Source organism: Oryx dammah, unplaced genomic scaffold (assembly GCF_014754425.2).
Source record: "Oryx dammah isolate SB20612 unplaced genomic scaffold, SCBI_Odam_1.1 HiC_scaffold_11, whole genome shotgun sequence".
NCBI classification, from domain to species: Eukaryota; Metazoa; Chordata; class Mammalia; order Artiodactyla; family Bovidae; genus Oryx; species Oryx dammah.
The window spans coordinates 47,969,001-47,989,808 of record NW_024070195.1 but is presented as its reverse complement, the minus strand read 5'-3'; the positions used below and the strand labels follow the sequence as shown (position 1 = coordinate 47,989,808).

Here is a 20,808-nt window from a genome sequence, read left to right as displayed (position 1 = left end):
GAGACTGCTGGATTGTTTGCCTGGTGATGACAGCATAGCCCTGCTAGGGGCAGCACTAGGACTTCAGTGCATAATGACTACTATGTATTTTTTCGAGGTCAATGGGAAAATTCAGAAATGAGGGTGGCATTTAGGAATCTATCTGCAAAGCTGAGAAAGTGTAATAGACAGTCAGTCTTATTCAATGCAAAGGAAAAAAAGAAATAAAAGGTTGCAATAAAAGACTTTTTAAGGTGAAAAGATGTAAAACAAAACAAAGGATAAAGTAGCTAAGAGGATTAATTTAGCTCAAGATCTACACACTATGTTGCAGACATCAAGCATCTCTCTTTGGGGTATCTCTCCAGTGGGGATAAACAGAGTCAGCAATTCTTTTGAGATTCTAGTAGGAAGCCGCCTTTCTCCCTCCCTGGCTGAAACCAGAGATGCACTGAGCTTAGTGCCAGCTAGTGTGTGCCTGTCCTCTCCCAGCTCACAGAGATCCACAGCACCATAGCCAAGGCTCTGAGATCCAGGATCTGGACTTCTGAGTGAATGTGGGTAGTTCTCCTTGACTCAAGTTTCTTCATTATAAAATGGTGAGGACTGACGTTTGCTCATTTAGATTCTACTATGGTATAAATAACCAAGGCTCTTATGTAGAACTCTAGCGGTGAGTAAAATGTCACGTTTGGTTTAAGCCTTCCCTGACTACTCTATTCAGAAATACATTCCCTGCCTTCTCCCTAGCATCAGGAGTCTGGCCCATTTTGGAGTTTACACTTACCCAGTTACCTGGAGTCAATTTACTACTCTGTAAAACCTTAAACTAGTATCTTCTCATTATCATTTTCTCCTAAGGGCACTGTGCATATTAACAACAAAAATTTAGACTACATTTTAAAATGGTGGGTAGTATGTCATTTTAATACAACACAATCCATAAGGTATCACTGATAAGACAAGAGCTACAAATGAAAGCTTAAAGTTGAAGTGTGCTACTTTTTATCTCATTTTCCTAACGTAAGTATGGCAAGCATTTGGAGTAGAACATCAAAAGGAGTTATTACTGAAGCAGTTTTTCACCAAAATAGTGTTTGGAGGGAGGGATGATAACACCTATTTTATTCTAATGATAGATTTAACACAACACGTAATTTAATTCAACAGCAGAGTAGCTAGCCTCTTGACAACTCATGAAGGCAAGTCCAACCTGCTCATGTCAATGTTTAAATATTAGTTCTTATACTGTATTATCTAGAATTTGTATTCCAAATGCAATGGAAGGCATGGAGGTAAGAGTTAAAACCTTAACATGCACACATCTTTATTATACAATAAAATACTTAGAATAACAAATATAACAAGCTTCATATAGCAAAACTTTAAAAAACACATTCTAGAGACTTGGTAGCTGCTAAGGGTACCTTTAAATTGCAACTCAAGAGCAAAGTGACAAAGATTTGACTACTTTCACTAGAAACTACTTTTTATTACATTTCAAATACTTTCCTAGGATATAGCTAATGGGAAAGTTCAAACAAAACAAACTTTTCTTTGAAAAAAAAAGCCAAAAACATAACCAATTAAACTAGTTTGTGTCCAAACTTTATTATAAAGTTTTATAAAGTTAAATAGATTTATAAATATATGGAGAAAACATGTGAATGATTATAGACTAATCCATTTATCAATTTTTTAAATTAACTGACACTGGTTTAGTACTTTATAAATTACACAGTATTTCATGCATACTCTCATTTCTTAGCAACATTTTAGTAGGTTACATTGTCCCCTTTTTAATGATGATGTGATCGCCACTCTGGTGATTAGACACAGAGCTGAAAACCTCTGTTCTAAGCTGAGCCCTCTTAGATTTACATGGCGGGTCAGACATGCCTACATTCTACACAACACGCCTGTTCCTCCTGAAAGCACTGGGGAAAGCACATGAAGTGGAATAACACAGACCTGGGCTCTAACTCCACGGTGGTGCTAGTGGTAAAGAATCCAGCTGCCAACGCAGGACATGTAAGAGACGCAGGTCTGATCCCTGGAGGAGAGCACAGCAACCTACTCCAGCGTTCCTGCCTGGAGAATCCCACGGAAAGAGGAGTCTGGCAGGCTTCAGTCCACTGGGTTGCAGAGAGTCGGGCAGGACTGAAGCAACTTAGCACACACGCACAGGTCCTACCTCAGGTCTGCTCATGCACCACCTCTGCCGCCTGGAGAAAAACCATTAAACTCTCCAAGCTGTTGTTGTTTAGTTGATCAGTTGTGTCCAACTCATTGCTACATGACCCCATGGACTGTAGGCCACCAGGCTCCACTGTCCATGGGACTTCCAGGCAAGAATACTGGAGTGGGTTGCCATTTCCTTCTCCGTGGGATCTTCCTGACCCAGGGATCAAAATGGTGTCTCCTGCATTAGCAGGCGATTCTTTACCACGGAGCCACCAGTGAAGCCCAAATTCTTCGTGCTGCTGCTGCTACTAAGTCGCTTCAGTCGTGTCCGACTCTGTGAGACCTCAGAGATGGCAGCCCACCAGTCTCCTCTGTCCCTGGGATTCTCCAGGCAAGAACACTGGAGTGGGTTGCCATTTCCTTCTCCAATGCATCAAAGTGAAAAGTGAAAGTGAAGTCGCTCAGTTGTGCCCGACTCTTAGCGACCCCATGGACTGCAGCCTACCAGGCTCCTCTGTCAGCAGAGGATATTTATTTTGCAGTGCTGTTATGAGATTAAATGACACAAGGAACATGGAAAGGACTTAGTGACAGCATGGCTGTGTTGCCAGGTCCTAAACCTGCACAAGCATTCCCTTCTGCCCTCTCTGCTTCTGCTCTCCGGCCACAAGGAGTGCCAGAGAAAGCAATGAAATAGTGCAGACATAGTTAATTACAAATTTATGGTCTGGTATGGTTTCCTCATCAGTAAACAGACCTAAATAATAAATAGTATCCATCTCCTGGGACTGTTTTAATGCGTCCATAAGAGGATGTGTGTAAGTATTAATTATGGCGTCTGGCATAGGCAAGGCACTCAGTAAGTGGTTACACTGGACTCTTTCTGCTTCAGCCTTTCAATCTCAGTAATTATCACAGGTGACCGCCTCTGCTTGTGCAGGTCCAGAAGGTGTTAGTCTACACTCCTTCCAACATTCCTTAAGCCCTGTTGGCACCCAACCTTCTGGTAAGTGATCTCCTGCCTCCATTACTGGAAAAACAGGAGGTGGGCGTGAGTTTACCTGGCTCCGCTTTCTTCCTCCCAACACTTATTTACCAGCTTAAAATCTCTCAGAAAACCACCGTCAAGTCTCAGACAAATATCCTCACTCAACTCCTAACTCATCTCATTCCCTCATTCAACACATCTACAGCCTTTCAGGCACTCAGCTGGCTGCTGGGGACAGGGAGGCAGAACAGAAAAGTTCCTGTTCTCAGGAGCATGGTGGGAGTGGGCTGGTCACACTGCATAAGGACCATACTATAAACAGATGCAGGTTCATAAACGATCTTCCCATTACCCCAGGCCTCGAGTCCTCACTCACTGCCGGCGCCTCCTGCATCTCTAGGAGCCCCAGTGCTTCTGCCCCTCCCACGTTGAGGACAACTTCTGTCCACACAGGCATCTCCTACAGCAAATGGTTCTATTTCTCATCTTCCTGATTTCTCAGACTTCTAGACATTACTGCTGTTGCCACTATTTCATCATCTATCATTAAGACCAGGAAATCTGTCTCCTGTTCTGTACTTTTCTTAGAAGTAACTTCCAACATATACTACCCATGCTGGGTAACAGGAACAGCTTACTTCAGAAAGCCTCCTCCTTCTTAGTGCCTGCACCCCAGACTATTCTCGCTCTTTCTCTCCCATATTTCTAGTAATTCAGGTCTCACTTCAGGCTCCTCCATCACTACTGCAATGGGGTTATCCCTAGAAGCTGAGCCTCTGCTCTCTGCACTGCTCTACATTCTCCATCTGCCCATTCACTTACCTGCGTGAGTCTTTTCCCTCCATTCTCCCTGCTGCTGCTGTTAAGTTGCTTCAGTCATGTCCGACTCTCTGCGACCCCATCCACAGACGGCAGCCCACCAGGCTCCCCCGTCCCTGGGATTCTCCAGGCAAGAACACTGGAGTGGATTGCCATTTCCCTCTCCAATGCATGAAAGTGAAAAGTAAAAGTGAAGTCGCTCAATCGTGTCCAACTCTTAGCGACCCCATAGACTGCAACCCACCAGGCTCCTCCGTCCATGGGACTTTTCAGGCAAGAGTACTGGAGTGGGGTGCCATTGCCTTCTCCGCCACTCTCCCTGAATGGCTCTTAAATCCATATCCCTGCATTTCTCCTAGCAGAACAGCACCTCTCATGCTCTAAGGGCCCCATAAGAACCACAGAAGAAGGAAGGAACAGATAAGCCAACCAACCAACCAAGAAGAATTTCTACCTGGACATGGATTTAAATTTACACCAAAAACTCAACGCATGACCCATTTCTCTACTCTGATCCCAGACCCATCAGGTCCACGCACAACCTCTGCTCCTGCAGTTCCCACCTTCCTGTTACCTGTGGACTGTCCAACCTCCACTATCCTGCAACCTCTTCCCTGAACCCTCCATTTAAACTTGTCCTAATACTACCACGAGAAGACCTGACTCTCTCCCAATCTAAAGGCTGCATGCCACTTCCAGATTCTCTTCTGAAAAAACAATTCTCCCTGTTTAACACTCTCTAGTGGCTTTCTCTTGACTAAAAATGAGGTTCATTTAAAGCAACTCTATTCTCACACTAATCTCTCTCCTCCTGTCTCATCTCCTACTTTCCTAAATTCTACACCACAAATAAACAATAGTATTTTATAAACACTTTTAAGTAGGAAAACCCTCTTTTAAGTGAAATCTTACATAGAATCCCAACACATAAAAATAGATGAAGGTACTGTTTTGTTACACTTGTTAAAGTGGGGACAGAAATCAGACATCTCAATCTCCCCTGTAAACTTCAGCCCTCTTTCCTCTGGAACCCAGGAGTTTCCAAGAACACAGCCTGAAATGCGTTCCCTTAGTCTAAATCCCTTAAACATTTCCTAAAACAAATCATTTCTGCTGCAATTCAGTCTTTCCCCTTAACCTTCCTCTCTATTTTAGGTGACATGAAATCTTAACAAGCCATTAGATTCTATTCTACTTGTAGAAACTTTACTGATTACTCTGTGTCAAGCTAACCCCACCTTCCTCTGAAGTCCTAAATGAGAAGAGCTAGCATTTACTACATGCCAGAATCTGGACTAATCCTTTACCAAATCCTCAACACATCAATCAAGTGTAAACAGGGACAGAGCTATATACCCACAGATGGATACACAGTTACTGTCCATATTCTGTAGATAAAGACACATACCAGGTAATCTGCCCAAGTGTGCATACACTGGAGTCAAATGTCAGTTCACTCTGACTCCAAGTAGTACTTCATATTAGTTTTCTCCAACCTTTTTCATATGAGCAAGTGTAAAACACTGTTCTGTAAAGTAAGTGGAAAGAGCTACTCACAGTTGAAGGCAACTAACCCTGAGCACCCCAGGCCCAGCCTGACTCCCTCAAGGCCTCAGGGGGCACCATCGAGTGTGATGGAGGGGCTCCAGCTGAGAAACTCTGCTGTGTGTGTTCATTTATTATTGACCAGCACCTGACATGCAGCCAGACCTCAAATATATACACGTGGGTTACTAACAAAAGACAACATTACACTCAAATTGCAACAGAAACAGACAGGAGAACAAAGAGCTGGAGATTTTCATGCCTCTATTTGATAAACTACGATCACTTAGATTTCTATGAGGCAACATCTAAAAGACAGTTCTCAGTCTGCAGTGTACATTACTTCCTGTGGAGTCTTGGAAACCATCAGTTATGGACCTGCCTCCATAGTCTGATTCTGACAGTCATCATTTCTGACAAATTACCAGACACTGCTAAAGCTGATGCTGCTGACTGGGGTCATGGGAGAACCACTGATGTTAAAAAGAAAAACCCAGTGGTAAATATGCTTTATATATGCACACCCCACCAGCCACTTAATCCTTGGGTGGTCCATTTTTAATGACATAGGTCTACAATAAGTCATGATGTGAGCTGGATCTGGGACAAAAGATAAGCATTTTTACAGTGCTAAACACTGCCTGACCCAATTATGACAACATGGAGTAGACCTCGGGTATAGCCTCACCAGGGAGGAGAACTCAGCCACATAACACGTTTGTGATCTACAGTGCACTTAATGTCCAACAGAGTAGGGTCAAAGCAATTCAGACAACAGCTCTACAAGCAATCTGATCAAGCAGACACACTGCTTTGAATTTATGAGAAGAATTATCTAGTTCAATTTAATCCTTAACAAAGCCAGTGGCTGAAGGGATTTAATATCCAAATTTCAAGTGAAAGAATATTTAGTGCCAAGTTTCTTCATGCTTTCAATAGAGGTTTGATTAATTTTATCTCTTACGCACAGGGTGAGGCTTTTTCTCAGGTAGACTGCCATGTAAATTATAATTACAACAAGAAAAACTTGCATAAAACTGTACTCTGATTCATAAATATATTTTATTTGCATAAAGTATAAGTGCATTTATTTCAGGAATCTCAGAAATTACTTAAGGAATAAGACATTCAAAGCTCTGGATACCTCTTATAGAATCATTTATAAATCCAAACAATCTTATTTGAAACCTAAGTGCAATTTTCACATGTCCTTGATCCCCACTGACAAGAGTAACTGAAAAAGTTTTATTGTTAAATTTTTAATATATCATAAACATTCATAATATAATTAATCAATTAATCTAATATTAAAATCCTACATAATAAAACTAATACTTTGGGAGTAAGTTATACTCTAAAGCAAGATGACTCATAACAACAGAATGTTCTCTGGAAGTGGGTGATGTTTTAATACTAGAATTCCTTACCCTCTAGTATAATATGCATCCAAATAAAAATGATATTTGAATATACCAACAGGTCAAATCCATACAGAAGTCTGAAAGCAGACATTCAAAAATCACAACTCCCAAACCAGCTGACAAAAATAAAACCTGGTGAATGAGCAGCAGCAACAAATAATGGAAGAATTATAAAATAATGGTTGAAAAACAACAAACAATGGGAGAGCCTGGCCTGCCTTCCCATGGTTCCTGCTGCCGTGTACTGCTGTCCTTTCCTCTCTCTCAACTGATCAGCACCATCACCTCCTTTAAACCTTGATATGAGATTGATCTCACCAAATCTCTAGCACAACCCTCTCTAGTAACTTCATGCCTCCATGCCTCAACAACATGCTCCTTCTCACCACCGTGTTGTGTAATCATGCTCTGGTTACTTCTCTCAGGTCACTCTATTACCAAATATATTGAAATCTTATAATGCAAAAGTCTTTTTAAAAAATCACTGTTGGCTGATACAATCTAAAATCCATATTTAAATAAGTGAAATTCATTTCAACCAAGAGAGAATGTAAGTGGAAACCTTGTTCATACTATTTTCTGTATGAACTTTTATAACATCTCAAATTGATTATATGATGTTAGTGAATGTTCAAAGCTATGAAATTATGTATCTTTAAATTACACTATCATTACCCTACACAGCTGGTCCCAGTTGGTAGTCATTTATCTAGCAAGACCAGGTTCTACTGGCTAATAATCCTTTGATTTTTAGTAACTGTGTTGGAGCGTGGAGGGGAAGCCTGCATTTACAGAATCACCTCTGCCACAAGTATACTTTCACAGTTCAATTCCTACTACCTACAAGATGACCGCTTCCTGCCCCCCAAAAGCAACAGTAAGGTATCCATAATTTCTGCTCAGATGCACAAAGCAACGTATGTCAAGTAAGTTACAATGAGGGCATGGACAGAAGAAAAAGCAATCAGAAGTATGGTCACCTGGGAAACCACAGAAAGGAACAGTCCAGGTGAGAATGACTGAATCACCTCAGAAGCATCCCGCACTGTCAGGAAACAAGCTATCCAACAGAAGCAATGTTCCAAGTAAATTCTGGGCTCAATGTCAGGTCCTTTCATTACAGCACTACAGAAAATGTCCAATATATCCTCCATAATCGTGCTCTATACACAGTATTTTAAGGAATCAATTTTCTATGCCTCTAAAAAGTATTTTAAATTGTATGTACCATTTAACAAGTAAGTACAGTTGAAGAGAGTATTTTCGTAAAGAGATGCTAAATTAATTTCATTGCAAATATATGTAAGATATAAATGAGAAAAACATGAACTTTTATTTACAACAACAGACTGTAACAACAGAACACTAGAGAGACACAGTAAATCATATGTGTACCTTAATATATTTTCATCAAAATAATATATTTGCTGTAATCAGTAATAAGCTAATGAAAATACAGACTGCTACATATTACTAGAAAGATAAAAATTATTGATTTTTCTTTACAAATAATTTTTGAATAAAACTTTTATATTTTAAAATAAAAATCTCATTTGAAAAATTTTTTCAAACACATAGGTTTAAAAGTTAATACTGATGGCCTTGATATGAGACCATCCCAGATACACACATAAGCCAATGGGGAGGAGGGGGGCGCAAGACAGATGCACAAGCCGAAGGCCTGGTGCCCAGATCTGCGTTTACCCCACTTAGTTATAGCACAAACCAGGCTAAAGAGCTACCTCAGCTTCACTAACTTCGCTGAAAACCCAACCTCGTAAATCCTTACTTACTGTGATGGTTTATTTTTTTACCATCACAGGCCCCAGACCTCTGGCCATATTATTCTGGATATGTCTGTGAGGGTGTTTCTAGAGGAGACTAACATCTGAACTGGTGGACCGAGCAGAGCAGATGCCTCCCCAGTGTGGGGGGCCTCATACAATCCTCCCCAGGCCTGCACAGAACCAAAAGGCCCCCTCTCCTGTGACTAAGAGGTTATCTCCTCCTGTTTCCCCGGTGGCTCAGACTGTAATGAATCTGCCTGCAGTGCAGGAGACCCCACTTTGATCCCTGGGTCAATAAGATCTCCAGGAGAAGCAAGTGGCAACCTATTCTGGTAATCCTGCCTGAGAATTCCACAGACAGAGAAGCCTGTTGGGTACAGTCCATGGGGTCTCAAAGAGTTGTACACGACTGAGTGACTAACAAACTGTATGGATCACAACAAACTGGGGAAAGTCCTAAAAGAGATGGGAATACCAGACCATCTGACCTGCCTCTTGATAAATCTGTATGCAGGTCAAGAAGCAACAGTTAGAACTGGACATGGAACAACAGACTGGTTCCAAATAGGAAAAGGAATACACCAAGGCTGTATATTGTCACCCTGCTTATTTAACTTCTATGCAGAGTACATCATGAGAAATGCTGGGCTGGATGAAGCACAAACTGGAATCAAGATTGCCAGGAGCAACATCAATAACTTCAGATATGCAGATGATACCATCCCTATGGCACAAAGTGAAGAACTAAAGAGCTCCTTGATGAAAGTGAAAGAGGAGAGTGAAAAAGTTGGCTTAAAACTCAACATTCAGAAAACTAAGATCATCTGGTCCCATCACTTCATGGCAAATAGATGGGGAAAAAAATGGAAACAGTGACAGACTTTATTTTCTTGGGCTCCAAAATCACTGCAGATGGTAATTGCAGGCATGAAATTAAAAGATGCTTGCTCCTTGGAAGAAAAGCTATGACCAACCTAGACAGCCTATTAAAAAGCAGACATTACTTTGTCAACAAAGGTCCATCTAGTTAAAGCTATGGTGGTTCCAGTAGTCATGTATGGATGTGAGAGTTGGACTATAAAGAAAGGTGAGCGCCGAAGAACTGATGCTTTTGAACTGTGGTGTTGGAGAAGACTCTTGAGAGTCCCTTGGACTGCAAGAAGATCAAACCAGTCCATCCTAAAGGAAATCAGTCCTGAATATTCATTGGAAGGACTGATGCTGAAGCTGAAACTCTAATACTTTGGCCACCTGATGCAAAGAACTGACTCACTGGAAAAGAACCTGATGCTGGGAAAGACTGAAGGCAGGAGGAGAAGGGGGCGACAAAGGATGAAATGGTTGGATGGCATCACCAACTTGATGGACATGAGTTTGAGTAAGCTCTGGGAGCTGGTGATGGACAAGGAAGCCAGGTGTGCTGTGGTCCATGGGGTCACAAAGAGTAGGACACAACTGAGCAACTGAACTGAGTGACTAACACACACACCCCTCCTGTCTGAGGGCTGTGAGTTCACTCATGGATTCTTTTCCCTGCCTTCAGACTCAAACTGAAACACCAACTCTTTCTTCTTGGTTCTTGAACCTGCTACCTGCAGACTCTGGGGATGCAGCCTCCATAATCACATGGGCTATTAAATACCTGTCTTTTTGTATACAGAGACACACACACACACACACACATACAATTGGTTCTGGAGAACCCTAACACACCTATCTACTTAATACATCAACTTCCTAATAAAAAGATCAAAGAACATTTTCAATAACATACAGTGATGTCAATGACAGAGCAAAGTTCTCACAATGGCTAATTTACAGACTTTCTAGTCATTTAGTAGCATGATAGAATTCAACAAAACTTCAAAACTGTCTACAGTCTTTCACCAAGTAAACTGATCCCCTGATGAATACATACAGAGGACAGAATCAGAATTATAATCAGAGATTTATGTGCTCAGGATATTGTTTGCAATAACATTTATGACACAGTCAAATGGATATGACCAAGTGTTCAGTAACATGCAAATGATTAAGCAAATTATACCACTTTCAAAGGACGTGATTTCATGCAACTAATACAAATGACATTTTCAAAAATGATTCAACCACCTAAGAAAATGATCATAATATAGTATCAGTTTTTAAAATGATTAAAAAAAATGATATCTCAAGCTTACAGTGATAAACATCTATCTAAAAATTCCCTGTGAAAGATTTAGAAAACGAACTTATGGTTGCCAGGGGGAAAGGATAGTTAAGGAGTTTGGGAAGGTCATGTACACACTGCTATATTCAAAATGGATAACCAACAAAGATCTACTGTATAGCACACAAAAATCTACTCAGCATTATGTGCCAGCCTGGATGGGAGCAGGGCTGGAGGAAAATGGGTACATGTATATGTATGACAAAGTCCCACTGCTATTCATCTGAAACTACCACAACATTGTTAATCAGCTATACCCAAATACAAAACAAATTTTAAAGTTTGAGGGAAAAAATAAATTCCCTGTGAAAGATTCTGCATAACACAATAAAATGCATTCAGAACTGTTTTCACTTTATTCTTTCTCAACACTTCCTAGTTCTGTGCATGTATGTATATATGCCTCTATGTGTTACATATACAGATGCATTCCAACAGAAACACAACTCAGAACACAGTTTCAGGTGTACTGGCAAACTACTGGCAGTCTACCTACCAAGGAGAAGTACAGCATCCTCATCCAAGCATTACTTTACATCTTACACTGGCTGTTTCAATCTTACCCTTTGAACTGAATCAACCTTTCCCAACCTTCTGTTTAGCAAATATTGGATTAATTAATGACTTTCTTTTTATGTAGGTAAATTATAGAATTTCAACTACATTTCAGGGGCATATTGAAAAATTTTTTAATCTTCAGACCAAATTAAAATTTCAGCTACTGCTCAGATTTTCCAAAATTACCTTGTCTGGATCCATGTTCCCTCTGATAAATTCTTGCTTCCAAAACTGCAACGCCTGTTCCAAGGTTAGGCCAATGCCCTTAAGGAAGAGGCCATACTGCATGCGGCCTCCATGACGGAGATGGTGATTTTCCCGCAGGGCTTTATGTAACTGACGCATGCAGGGTGGGAAGCACTTGGTAGAAAGCTACAGAAAAAAAGAATACTTTGTTATTTATCAATCCCCACAATATCTGTTATAAAATCAATCTAATTTGCATATTGCAAATTCAGTTTAACTGGAACAGAAACAAAAACCATAAAGAAGTTATTAATGTCTCACTGTGACTACAGATGAATTGTATTTATTAATATTTTTATACTGATTACATGTCAAAATGATACTATTTTAGATATATTCAGTTCAATTCAGTTCCGTCGCTCAGTCGTGTCTGCCTCTTTGAGACCCCATGAATTGCAGCACGCCAGGCCTCCCTGTCCATCACCAACTCTGAGAGTTCACTCAGACTCAACGGCCATTGAGTCCGTGATGCCATCCAGCCATCTCATCCTCAGTCGTCCCCTTCTCCCCCTGCCCCCAATCCCTCCCAGCATCAGAGTCTTTTCCAATGAGTCAACTCTTCGCATGAGGTGGCCAAAGTACTGGAGCTTCAGCTTTAGCATCATTCCTTCCAAAGAAATCCCAGGCCTGATATCCTTCAGAATGGATTGGTTGGATCTCCTTGCAGTCCAAGGAACTCTCAGGAGTCTTCTCCAACACCACAGTTCAAACGCATCAATTCTTTGGTGGTCAGCTTTCTTCATACTCCAACTCTCACATCCATACATGACCACAGGAAAAACCATAGCCTTGACTAGACAGACCTTAGTCGGCAATGTCTCTGCTTTTGAATATGCTATCTAGGTTGGTCACAACTTTTCTTCCAAGGAGTAAGTGTCTTTTAATTTCATGGCTTCAGTCACCATCCACAGTGATTTTGGAGCCCCCCCAAAATAAAGTCTGACACTGTTTCCACTGTTTCCCCATTTATTTCCCATGAAGTGATGGGACTGGATGCCATGATCTTCGTTTTCTGAATGCTGAGCTTTAAGCCAACTTTTTCACTCTCCACTTTCACTTTCATCAAGAGACTTTTTAGTTCCTCTTCACTTTCTGCCATCAGGGTGGTGTCATCTGCATATCTGAGGTTATTGATATTTCTCCCGGCAATCTGGATTCCAGCTTGTGCTTCTTCAAGGCCAGCATTTCTCATGATGTACTCTGCATAGAAGTTAAATAAGCAGGGTGACAATATACAGCCTTGACGTACTCCTTTTCCTATTTGGAACCAGTCTGTTGTTCCATGTCCAGTTCTAACTGTTGCTTCCTGACCTGCATATAGGATTCTCAAGAGGCAGGTCAGGTGGTCTGGTATTCCCATCTCTTTCAGAATTTTCAACACTTTATTGTGATCCACACAGTCAAAGGCTTTGGTACAGTCAATAAAGCAGCAATAGATGTTTTTCTGGAACTGTCTTCCTTTTTCGATGATCCAGCGGATGTTGGCAATTTGATCTCTAGTTCTTCTGCCTTTTCTAAAACCAGCTTGAACATCTGGCAGTTCACGGTTCACATATTGCTGAAGCCTGGCTTGGAGAATTTTGAGCATTACTTTACTAGCATGTGAGATGAGTGCAATAGTGCGGTAGGTTAAGTGAATTATTGACATTTATTTTACCTATTTCTTTTTTTTATTTTTTAATTAAACTTTCTCGTTTGAGATAACTTTAGATTCCCATGCAGTTGTAAGAAATAATACAAGGAGATGTCATGTACCAGGTTTCCCTTAAAGGTAATATCTTGTAAACCTGTAGTGCATTATCACCACCAAGATACTGACACTAACACAATCCACTCAATTTAGATTGTCTGTGACACACACATGCTCATATCTGTGTACTTAACTCTATGAACCTTTTTCCTGTGTAGGCTGAAGAATCCTGGCCCCCGCACTAGGCTCCCTTTTTATAACCTCCATCTTCTGCAGCCTGCCCCCACCATTCTCGAACCCTTGGCAACCACTAAGCTGTTCTCCACCTCTGTAACTTTGTCATTTCAAGAGCGTTACGTAAGTAGAATCATATAAAGTTTTGAGAGTGGCTTTTTACTCAGCATAATTCCTACAAAATTCATCTAAATTATTGCAGCTATCAATAGCTCATTCCTCTTTTATTGCTGAGTAATATCTCCTCAGTGTGTGGATGTAATACCATTTGTCTAACCATTCACTCATTCCCTCATTGAAGGACATTTGGGTCAAATCCAGTTGAGGGTTATTTCAAATAAATGAATGTATGGGTTTTCATGTATATCTAACATTTCATTTTACTGGGATAAATGTTCAAAAGCACAACTGGTGAATCACAGATGAAATTTTAAAATAACCCAAAAGTAAACACAAAAAATAAGAAAAATGGCTCTCAAAAGGCAAATTCAAATAAATGTTTTAAAGAAATTAACAATTAAAGAAAACTTTTTTCATTTATGGTCTCAGCTGTATCTCCCTCACCTTCTCAAGTATCCTCCTCCTGAGCTTAACTCCCACCTCTCATGGGCTCCTTGGCAGGTTCCACTTTGCTTGTGAGCAGGGATGGGTCTCACTTTGCTCCCCTGACTGACCAGGCAGCCTCTTTGTCTTTCATCGTAACAACTTCTACTTGATTATAATTTCTCGAATAGGAAGATGATCTCAGAATCTCCCCCTACTCACCGTTATAACTCTTGTTTCCAAGCATTAAAACCTCAGTGTACTTTTAATTTATTGTAAATAGTTTGGTAATTATCTAAACAAAGATTATTTATGGTTGACTTAGTTTCCCTTTTTTGGGTAATGCAGAAATCCTACAGTGCATTAAAGTGAAATTCTATACAGTAAAAGTATAGTTGAGTGTACATGCCTTGATTCCCCTATAGAGCCACAAAGTGAAGCTGAAATGAACTGCCCACTCTGGCTGCAACATGAGACCTATACTTAGTGTCATGGAATAATGTGCATCCTTCTCAAATATATATGCTAAGTCCTAACCCCACAACCTCAGAATGTGGCTGTATCTACAGCTGGGACCTGTAAGAAGGCAATCAAGGTTAAATGAGATCATGGGGGTGGGGCCCTGGTCCAAGGTGATTAGCAGCCTTCTAAGCAGAGGAAGAGACAGAAGGATGGGGCAGACACCCAGAAGCCAAGGGGGCCCTCAGAAGAAACTGATAGCTGAAATCTTGATCATGAACTCTCACCCCCAGAACTGTGAGAAGATAAGATCCTGTTGTTCAGGGTACCCAGCCTATGGTTTGCTGTTGCAGCAGCCGTAGGGGACAGCTATACTTAGTACTCTCCATTCCTCCTTTCCTAAATTATATGGTGTTTAAATATAAACACATAAATACTATTTAAGTGTCATCACTTAAAAGAAACCTCCTTTTGCAAAACTGATTAAATTGTTTTTATCAGACTACAAATAATTTTCTGATTGTTTGGTTTTCCTATAATGACAAAAAGTCATATGCACAGCACATGGCATTTATTTTTTAAATGACTGGCAAGCAATGAAATAACATTCTCTTCCGTCACCCCACCCTAAAAATAATCTTTGGTTGAAGAAACTCTGTTTTCTCTGTTGACAAGGTTTAACAGGGTAAGATGCTTACCGAATCAACCTGGTCTAAGGAAATCCTGCCAGCATTTCCCTGTGTACTGTAGTCTTGACCAGTGTAGGAATGACTAAAAAAAAAAAAAAAAAACCTATTAAAATCAAATTTATAAAACATATTTTGATCACCTCAAAGGAAATTTTCAAAATTCTGACAAAAAGTCACGAGAAAACATTTCATACGTAAACCTTAGGAGAAACATAGCCAAGTATTTCAAAGGTATTTCACAGAATATGTTTAAGTAACTTTCCCCATAAATAATACAGAAATGTAGTGCTCATCTGTGTCTCCCGATTCCTAATCTAGAGTGCTGTTTCCTTAAGAGCAATACGCAACCTGTTATTAAAGTTCACACTCCTCTACTACTGACCCCTTGTAACAGCACAGCGCGGTGGTGGCGGTGGTTTAGTCACTAAGTCGTGTCCAACTCTGGCGACCCCGTGGACTCTAGCCCACCACGCTCCTCTGTCCATGGGATTTTCCAAGCAAGAATACTGGAGTGTGTTACCACTTCCTTCTCCAACAGCACAGCACAAAGCTAGGCACAAACAGAGCTTATGTCTGAAGTCACTGCTCAGCAGACCCTAGAGTGAGTCACCAAGACTCTCCACACTCTGGATCCCTGTTTGTCAAATGGAGATGGCACTGCCTGCCTGCAGTGTTGATAGCAGGTTGGAGATGAAATATTTTTTGTTAAAGGACTTAACATATCGTAATCACTATTCATTAAAATAAGTAACATGTGGACAGCACTTACATGTGCAGAGTACTCATTCATATCCTCTAATCTAGTCAAGGCCATGGTTTTTCCAATGGTCATGTATGGAAGTGAGAGTTGGACTGTGAAGAAGGCTGAGCGCCGAAGAATTGATGCTTTTGAACTGTGGTGTTGGAGAAGACTCCTGAGAGTTCCTTGGACTGCAAGGAGATCCAACCAATCCATTCTGAAGGAGGTCAGCCCTGGGATTTCTTTAGAAGGAATGACGCTAAAGCTGAAACTCCAGTACTTTGGCCACCTCATGTGAAGAGCTGACTCATTGGAAAAGACCCTGATGCTGGGAGGGATTGGGGGCAGGAGGAGAAGGGGACGACCGAGGATGAAATGGCTGGATGGCATCACTGACTCAATGGATGCGAGTCTGAGTGAACTCCAGAAGTTGGTGATGGACAGGGAGGCCTGGCGTGCTGCGATTCATGGGGTCGCAAAGAGTCGGACACGACTGAGCGACTGAACTGAACTGAATTGTATCCTTACAACAGCCCCAAGCAAGTGAGTTTACTGTATATTTGAGAAGAGGGGAACTTCTGAGGTCAGAGAGCAAGTCAGCAGTGCAGCAGGAATTCACTACACCACACTACTCTACTACTCTCTTCCCCGTGATACACTGTCGTCTTGTATATTTAGAAATGAGGAAATGCAACATGGTTCATTCTACCTAAAGTCTCCACCTGTACACTTTATCACCTCCTTGATACAACTCCATATCCACAGCTCCATCAACAAGGACTCAGATGCAGACATCCAGGAACCACATGGTTACACAGAAAACCACAGTCGAACGGGTTCATGCAGACCCCACAACTAAAGGAAGTTCTGGCCTAAAGTGTCGTTACAGTCACAAGGGATTCCAGATGCTCTGCCCTCTACTGCTCAGCACTAGAGCTTCTTGCTGCTGGTTAACATATGCCCTCAAGATGCTCTCAAGGGCTGCCTTCAAGGGCTTCCCTGCTGGCTCAGATGGTAAAGCGTCTGCCTGCAATGTGGGAGACCCCGGGTTCGATCCCTGGGTCGGGAAGATCCCCTGGAGAAGGAAATGGCAACCCACTCCAGTATTCTTGCCTGGAAAATCCCATGGATGGAGGAGCCTGGTAGGCTATAGTCCACGGGGTCAAAAAGAGTCAGACACGACTGAGCAGCTTCACTTTCACTTTCTTTCAAGACGCTCTGTAGAAAAGCTGTTCTACAATCAATCAAGTCACTGATTAAATGATGGATACGGATTATGAAGCAAAACTACCAGCTATCCCAAGACACTGCAGCCACTGGCGAGAAAAGCGTCACAAGTGCAGGTGTCCCCTCCCCAAATCCCCCTCTATGGGCCAAGAATGGTCAGAATCACTCTGAGAACAGGACACGCAAATGGCGGAGACTGACACAGAACGATCCTGTACCCAAAACACATCTTCTGGCCTTTGGTTTTATTTCTCCCTCCAGTAACAAATTTCTGACAGTATACCATAAAGGGATTCATTCTCTTTAGCCTCAGACTAGTAGTGCCATGGCACACAAAACTGAGGCTAAGTTAAAACAACAGCTGCCATTTAATTTTAATATTTCACATTTTAAAACAGAACACAACCAGCGAATTGTTTCAGTGAAGTGAAGTGTTAGTCACTCCGTCATGTCTGACTCTTTGCAACTCTATGGACTGTGGCCCACCAGGCTCCTCTGTCCATGGAATTCTCCAGGCAAGAATACTGCAGTGGGTTGCCATTCTCTTCTCCAGGGGATCTTTCTGACCCAGGTTCAATCCCGACAAAGTAAAAACATGTTTCACTTTCCAATGTATCTTATATATAGGGCAATGAAAACAGCATAGGGTTACGAGTCTGAAGACCTGCTCTTGTTTCTGTTCTTTAAATCACTCGTTTGGCAAACTGGCAATCAGCATTATTATCATTTGTAAAATAATGTTAATAATGTAAAATAGTATTAATAATGCCAGGCCTGCCTAACTGACAGAAATGCTGGGGAAATCAAATGAAATCATAAATTCAAAGTGCTAACTAAAATCACTAAAGCATATTCCAGTACACAGACTGGAATGTACATATTCCAGTACACACATAAGGCTGCCTTATGGCAGTCTTGACCAGTAAGTACAGAGGACCACAAAACAGGATGGGAAGGGAGGCAACTGATCCTGGAGAGAATTCGTCCCCTAGTTGGGAGATGCTGGGTCACTCCTTGACCCTTGCATTTCTTAGGCTATAAATTGATCACAATTATCTAAAAGAACTTTTCAGCTCAAATACATGAACAAATATAAAAGCTTTGTATAAATGATGTACAAACATGATTATAGTTATGAGTAAACAGTTTTCTCAGCCCAGATTAATGCAGTATACAAAGTACAAAGAGAAGATGTATAAAGAGGACCTGAAAGGCAGTTTAAAATGCTTCCTCAGTGCTTTGATAGGATATGCAAAAGGGCCAAATTTCAAGGAAAAAAGTTAAAAAGAGAATGGCAACAATGATAAACACAATGAATTTGCTGGGTATAAATAATTACAGAGAGAATATAAGGAAACTGTCAACATCACATTTCTAAAAACATTATGAATAGACAGCAAGATGGCCACCAGCCAACCCAGTAAGGGCAAGTGTGGAACTCTCAGAAGAAAAGTGATAGAAATTTAGAACTGAAGCATAAGGGAGGGAGGGAATGAGAATTCTCCTCCATTCATTCAGGATCAGAAAGGCTAGCTTGTATCTTGTTAAAGGAGTCGGTACATCACAGCCATTTAATACATACTTGAACTAGTTATGGATAGGTGAAGCCAAGGTGGGGAGGATTTTCAGATACAAGAAAAAGAAATCATGAGAAGCAGTGTATCTGATGGTCTGTAAGCAGTAAAGAACCATAAAACTATCTGGGGCAAGAATTCACATGAGCAGTTTATACTCGAGAAAGAAAGCAGAAATTGGAAGGATTGGGCAACAGAAAATCAGTTGGAAGAATATAATAATATTCCAGACAAGAGAAGTCTTTGTAAAAACTGTAAAGCAGCAGCAACAGACAGAGAAAGGAAGGCAATTAAGGTAAAAGAAAAAGGAACAAATAGTGCTTCCATAAAAGAATAAAAATCCTCAAGAACAACTCACATTAGCTCATGAGATGGGACCCTTGGCTTTTACTTGGAAGTGCAGAGGGAGCTATGAGATGAGACTCCCAACAGGCCCAGGACAAGTGAGGCACCTTCTGCCACCCTCAGAGCCTGTGGCAGCTTCTTGTCACAAAGCTTTCAAATAACGCAGCTGCTACACTAATGAGTGAAAACGTGTAACGAACTGTCAAAATATTGTTTCAGTTTTATGACTTTAAAAACTTCATCAATTTTATTAACAAATATTTCTTAATCACTGTACTGGGGTAATAGAGAAAAACTAATACAAATGTTTTACTATTTTTTTATTGTAATTTTTTAAAGTAAAAACAATTTCTAATTGGTTTGATACACACACACCAAAAAACACTGTTTTCAGCCCATTTTAAATAATCACAGCTTTAAAAAATATTCGCTGTCACTAATATACAGTTTTAACAAGGGCGATTTAGTCAGCATAAAAGCTTTCTTGCTTCTAGTCTTCCATAGAAAAATTAATTGAGACATAACACAAATGTCACTTTTTCAATACAGTGGACAAAAAAAATATTTTAATAGGTCACAAAATTCAAATTATTTCACTAATCATTATCCTGCCAAATATAAAGAGGAATTTATGACTAATAAGAGAATTTTTAAAAGTCAAAATTTGATTTAATTTTCAGTTTAGCCACTAATTTGGCACAAGTAAAAAAGAAAAAAGATAAGTCAAACTATGCACTAATTGTGCAAACTATGCATTAGTCCTCCAGTTGTGTCTGACTCTTTGCAACCCCATGAACCTCTGCTCCTGTCCATGGAATTCTCCAGGCAAGAACACTGGTGTGCATTGCCACGCCCTCCCTCAGGGAATCTTCCCAACCCAGGGATCAAACCTGGGTCTCCTGAATTGCAGGAAGATTCTTTACCATCTGAGCCACCAAGCTGTTCATCCATAAAAGTGGAGAGTAACTTATTTCCATCCTGTATGCTAATTTATCTTCTATTTGTTAGAGGATCAGGCGAAAGGCACTGAGGTTTATATAAAATGGTATTGTTTTTCTCAAGTTACCAAAAAGTCAGAGAATAAAGATGTGAGTCCACTATAATTGTACAGTTATACTGCACTGTACAAACAACACAAACACCTGCACTCACCAAACAAAACTAGAGAAATGCATAAAACCCAGAATGAACCTTATTTTTTTTTAAGTCATTAGAATGTCAGACTCTGTATAACAGACTTTTTCTCTATCACAGTAGTTGTCCTTTTCTAATTACCCTTTTTTAAAAAATAAACTTTCAAGAGTCTCTGCACTGTTCTTCAGTCCTTCATCAAGCACTTTTTTGACCAAGGAAAAGTCACAAAGTCGTGATGGGCCCAGAGATGATGCAAACAGTGCAACGGGACGAGGTGTTGAGAACCCCAATGAGGATGCAGAGAACAGGCGCTTCTCAAAGCAGGGGGAGGACACGTCACACGCAGCCCCAAAACGGCACCACAGAGGGGGTGCTCAGGGACAGCATCCAGAATTCTGAGTGTCCGGAGAATGCTGTTGAGACAACTGACCACAGTGT

General features: G+C 40.8%; 1 protein-coding gene across 1 annotated transcript in view; it reads right to left on the bottom strand.

Moving 5' to 3' along the window:
- The window catches only part of PRIM2 (DNA primase subunit 2), a 290,358-nt gene that overhangs the window by 74,300 nt on the left and 195,250 nt on the right, over window positions 1–20,808 (bottom strand). Inside the window, exons 9-10 of the mRNA XM_040249226.1 lie at window positions 15,361–15,433; window positions 11,677–11,862 (exon numbers count right to left, since the gene is read on the bottom strand). Of these exons, the coding sequence (XP_040105160.1) occupies window positions 11,677–11,862; window positions 15,361–15,433 (259 nt within the window). The remainder of the gene's footprint in view (window positions 1–11,676; window positions 11,863–15,360; window positions 15,434–20,808) is intronic.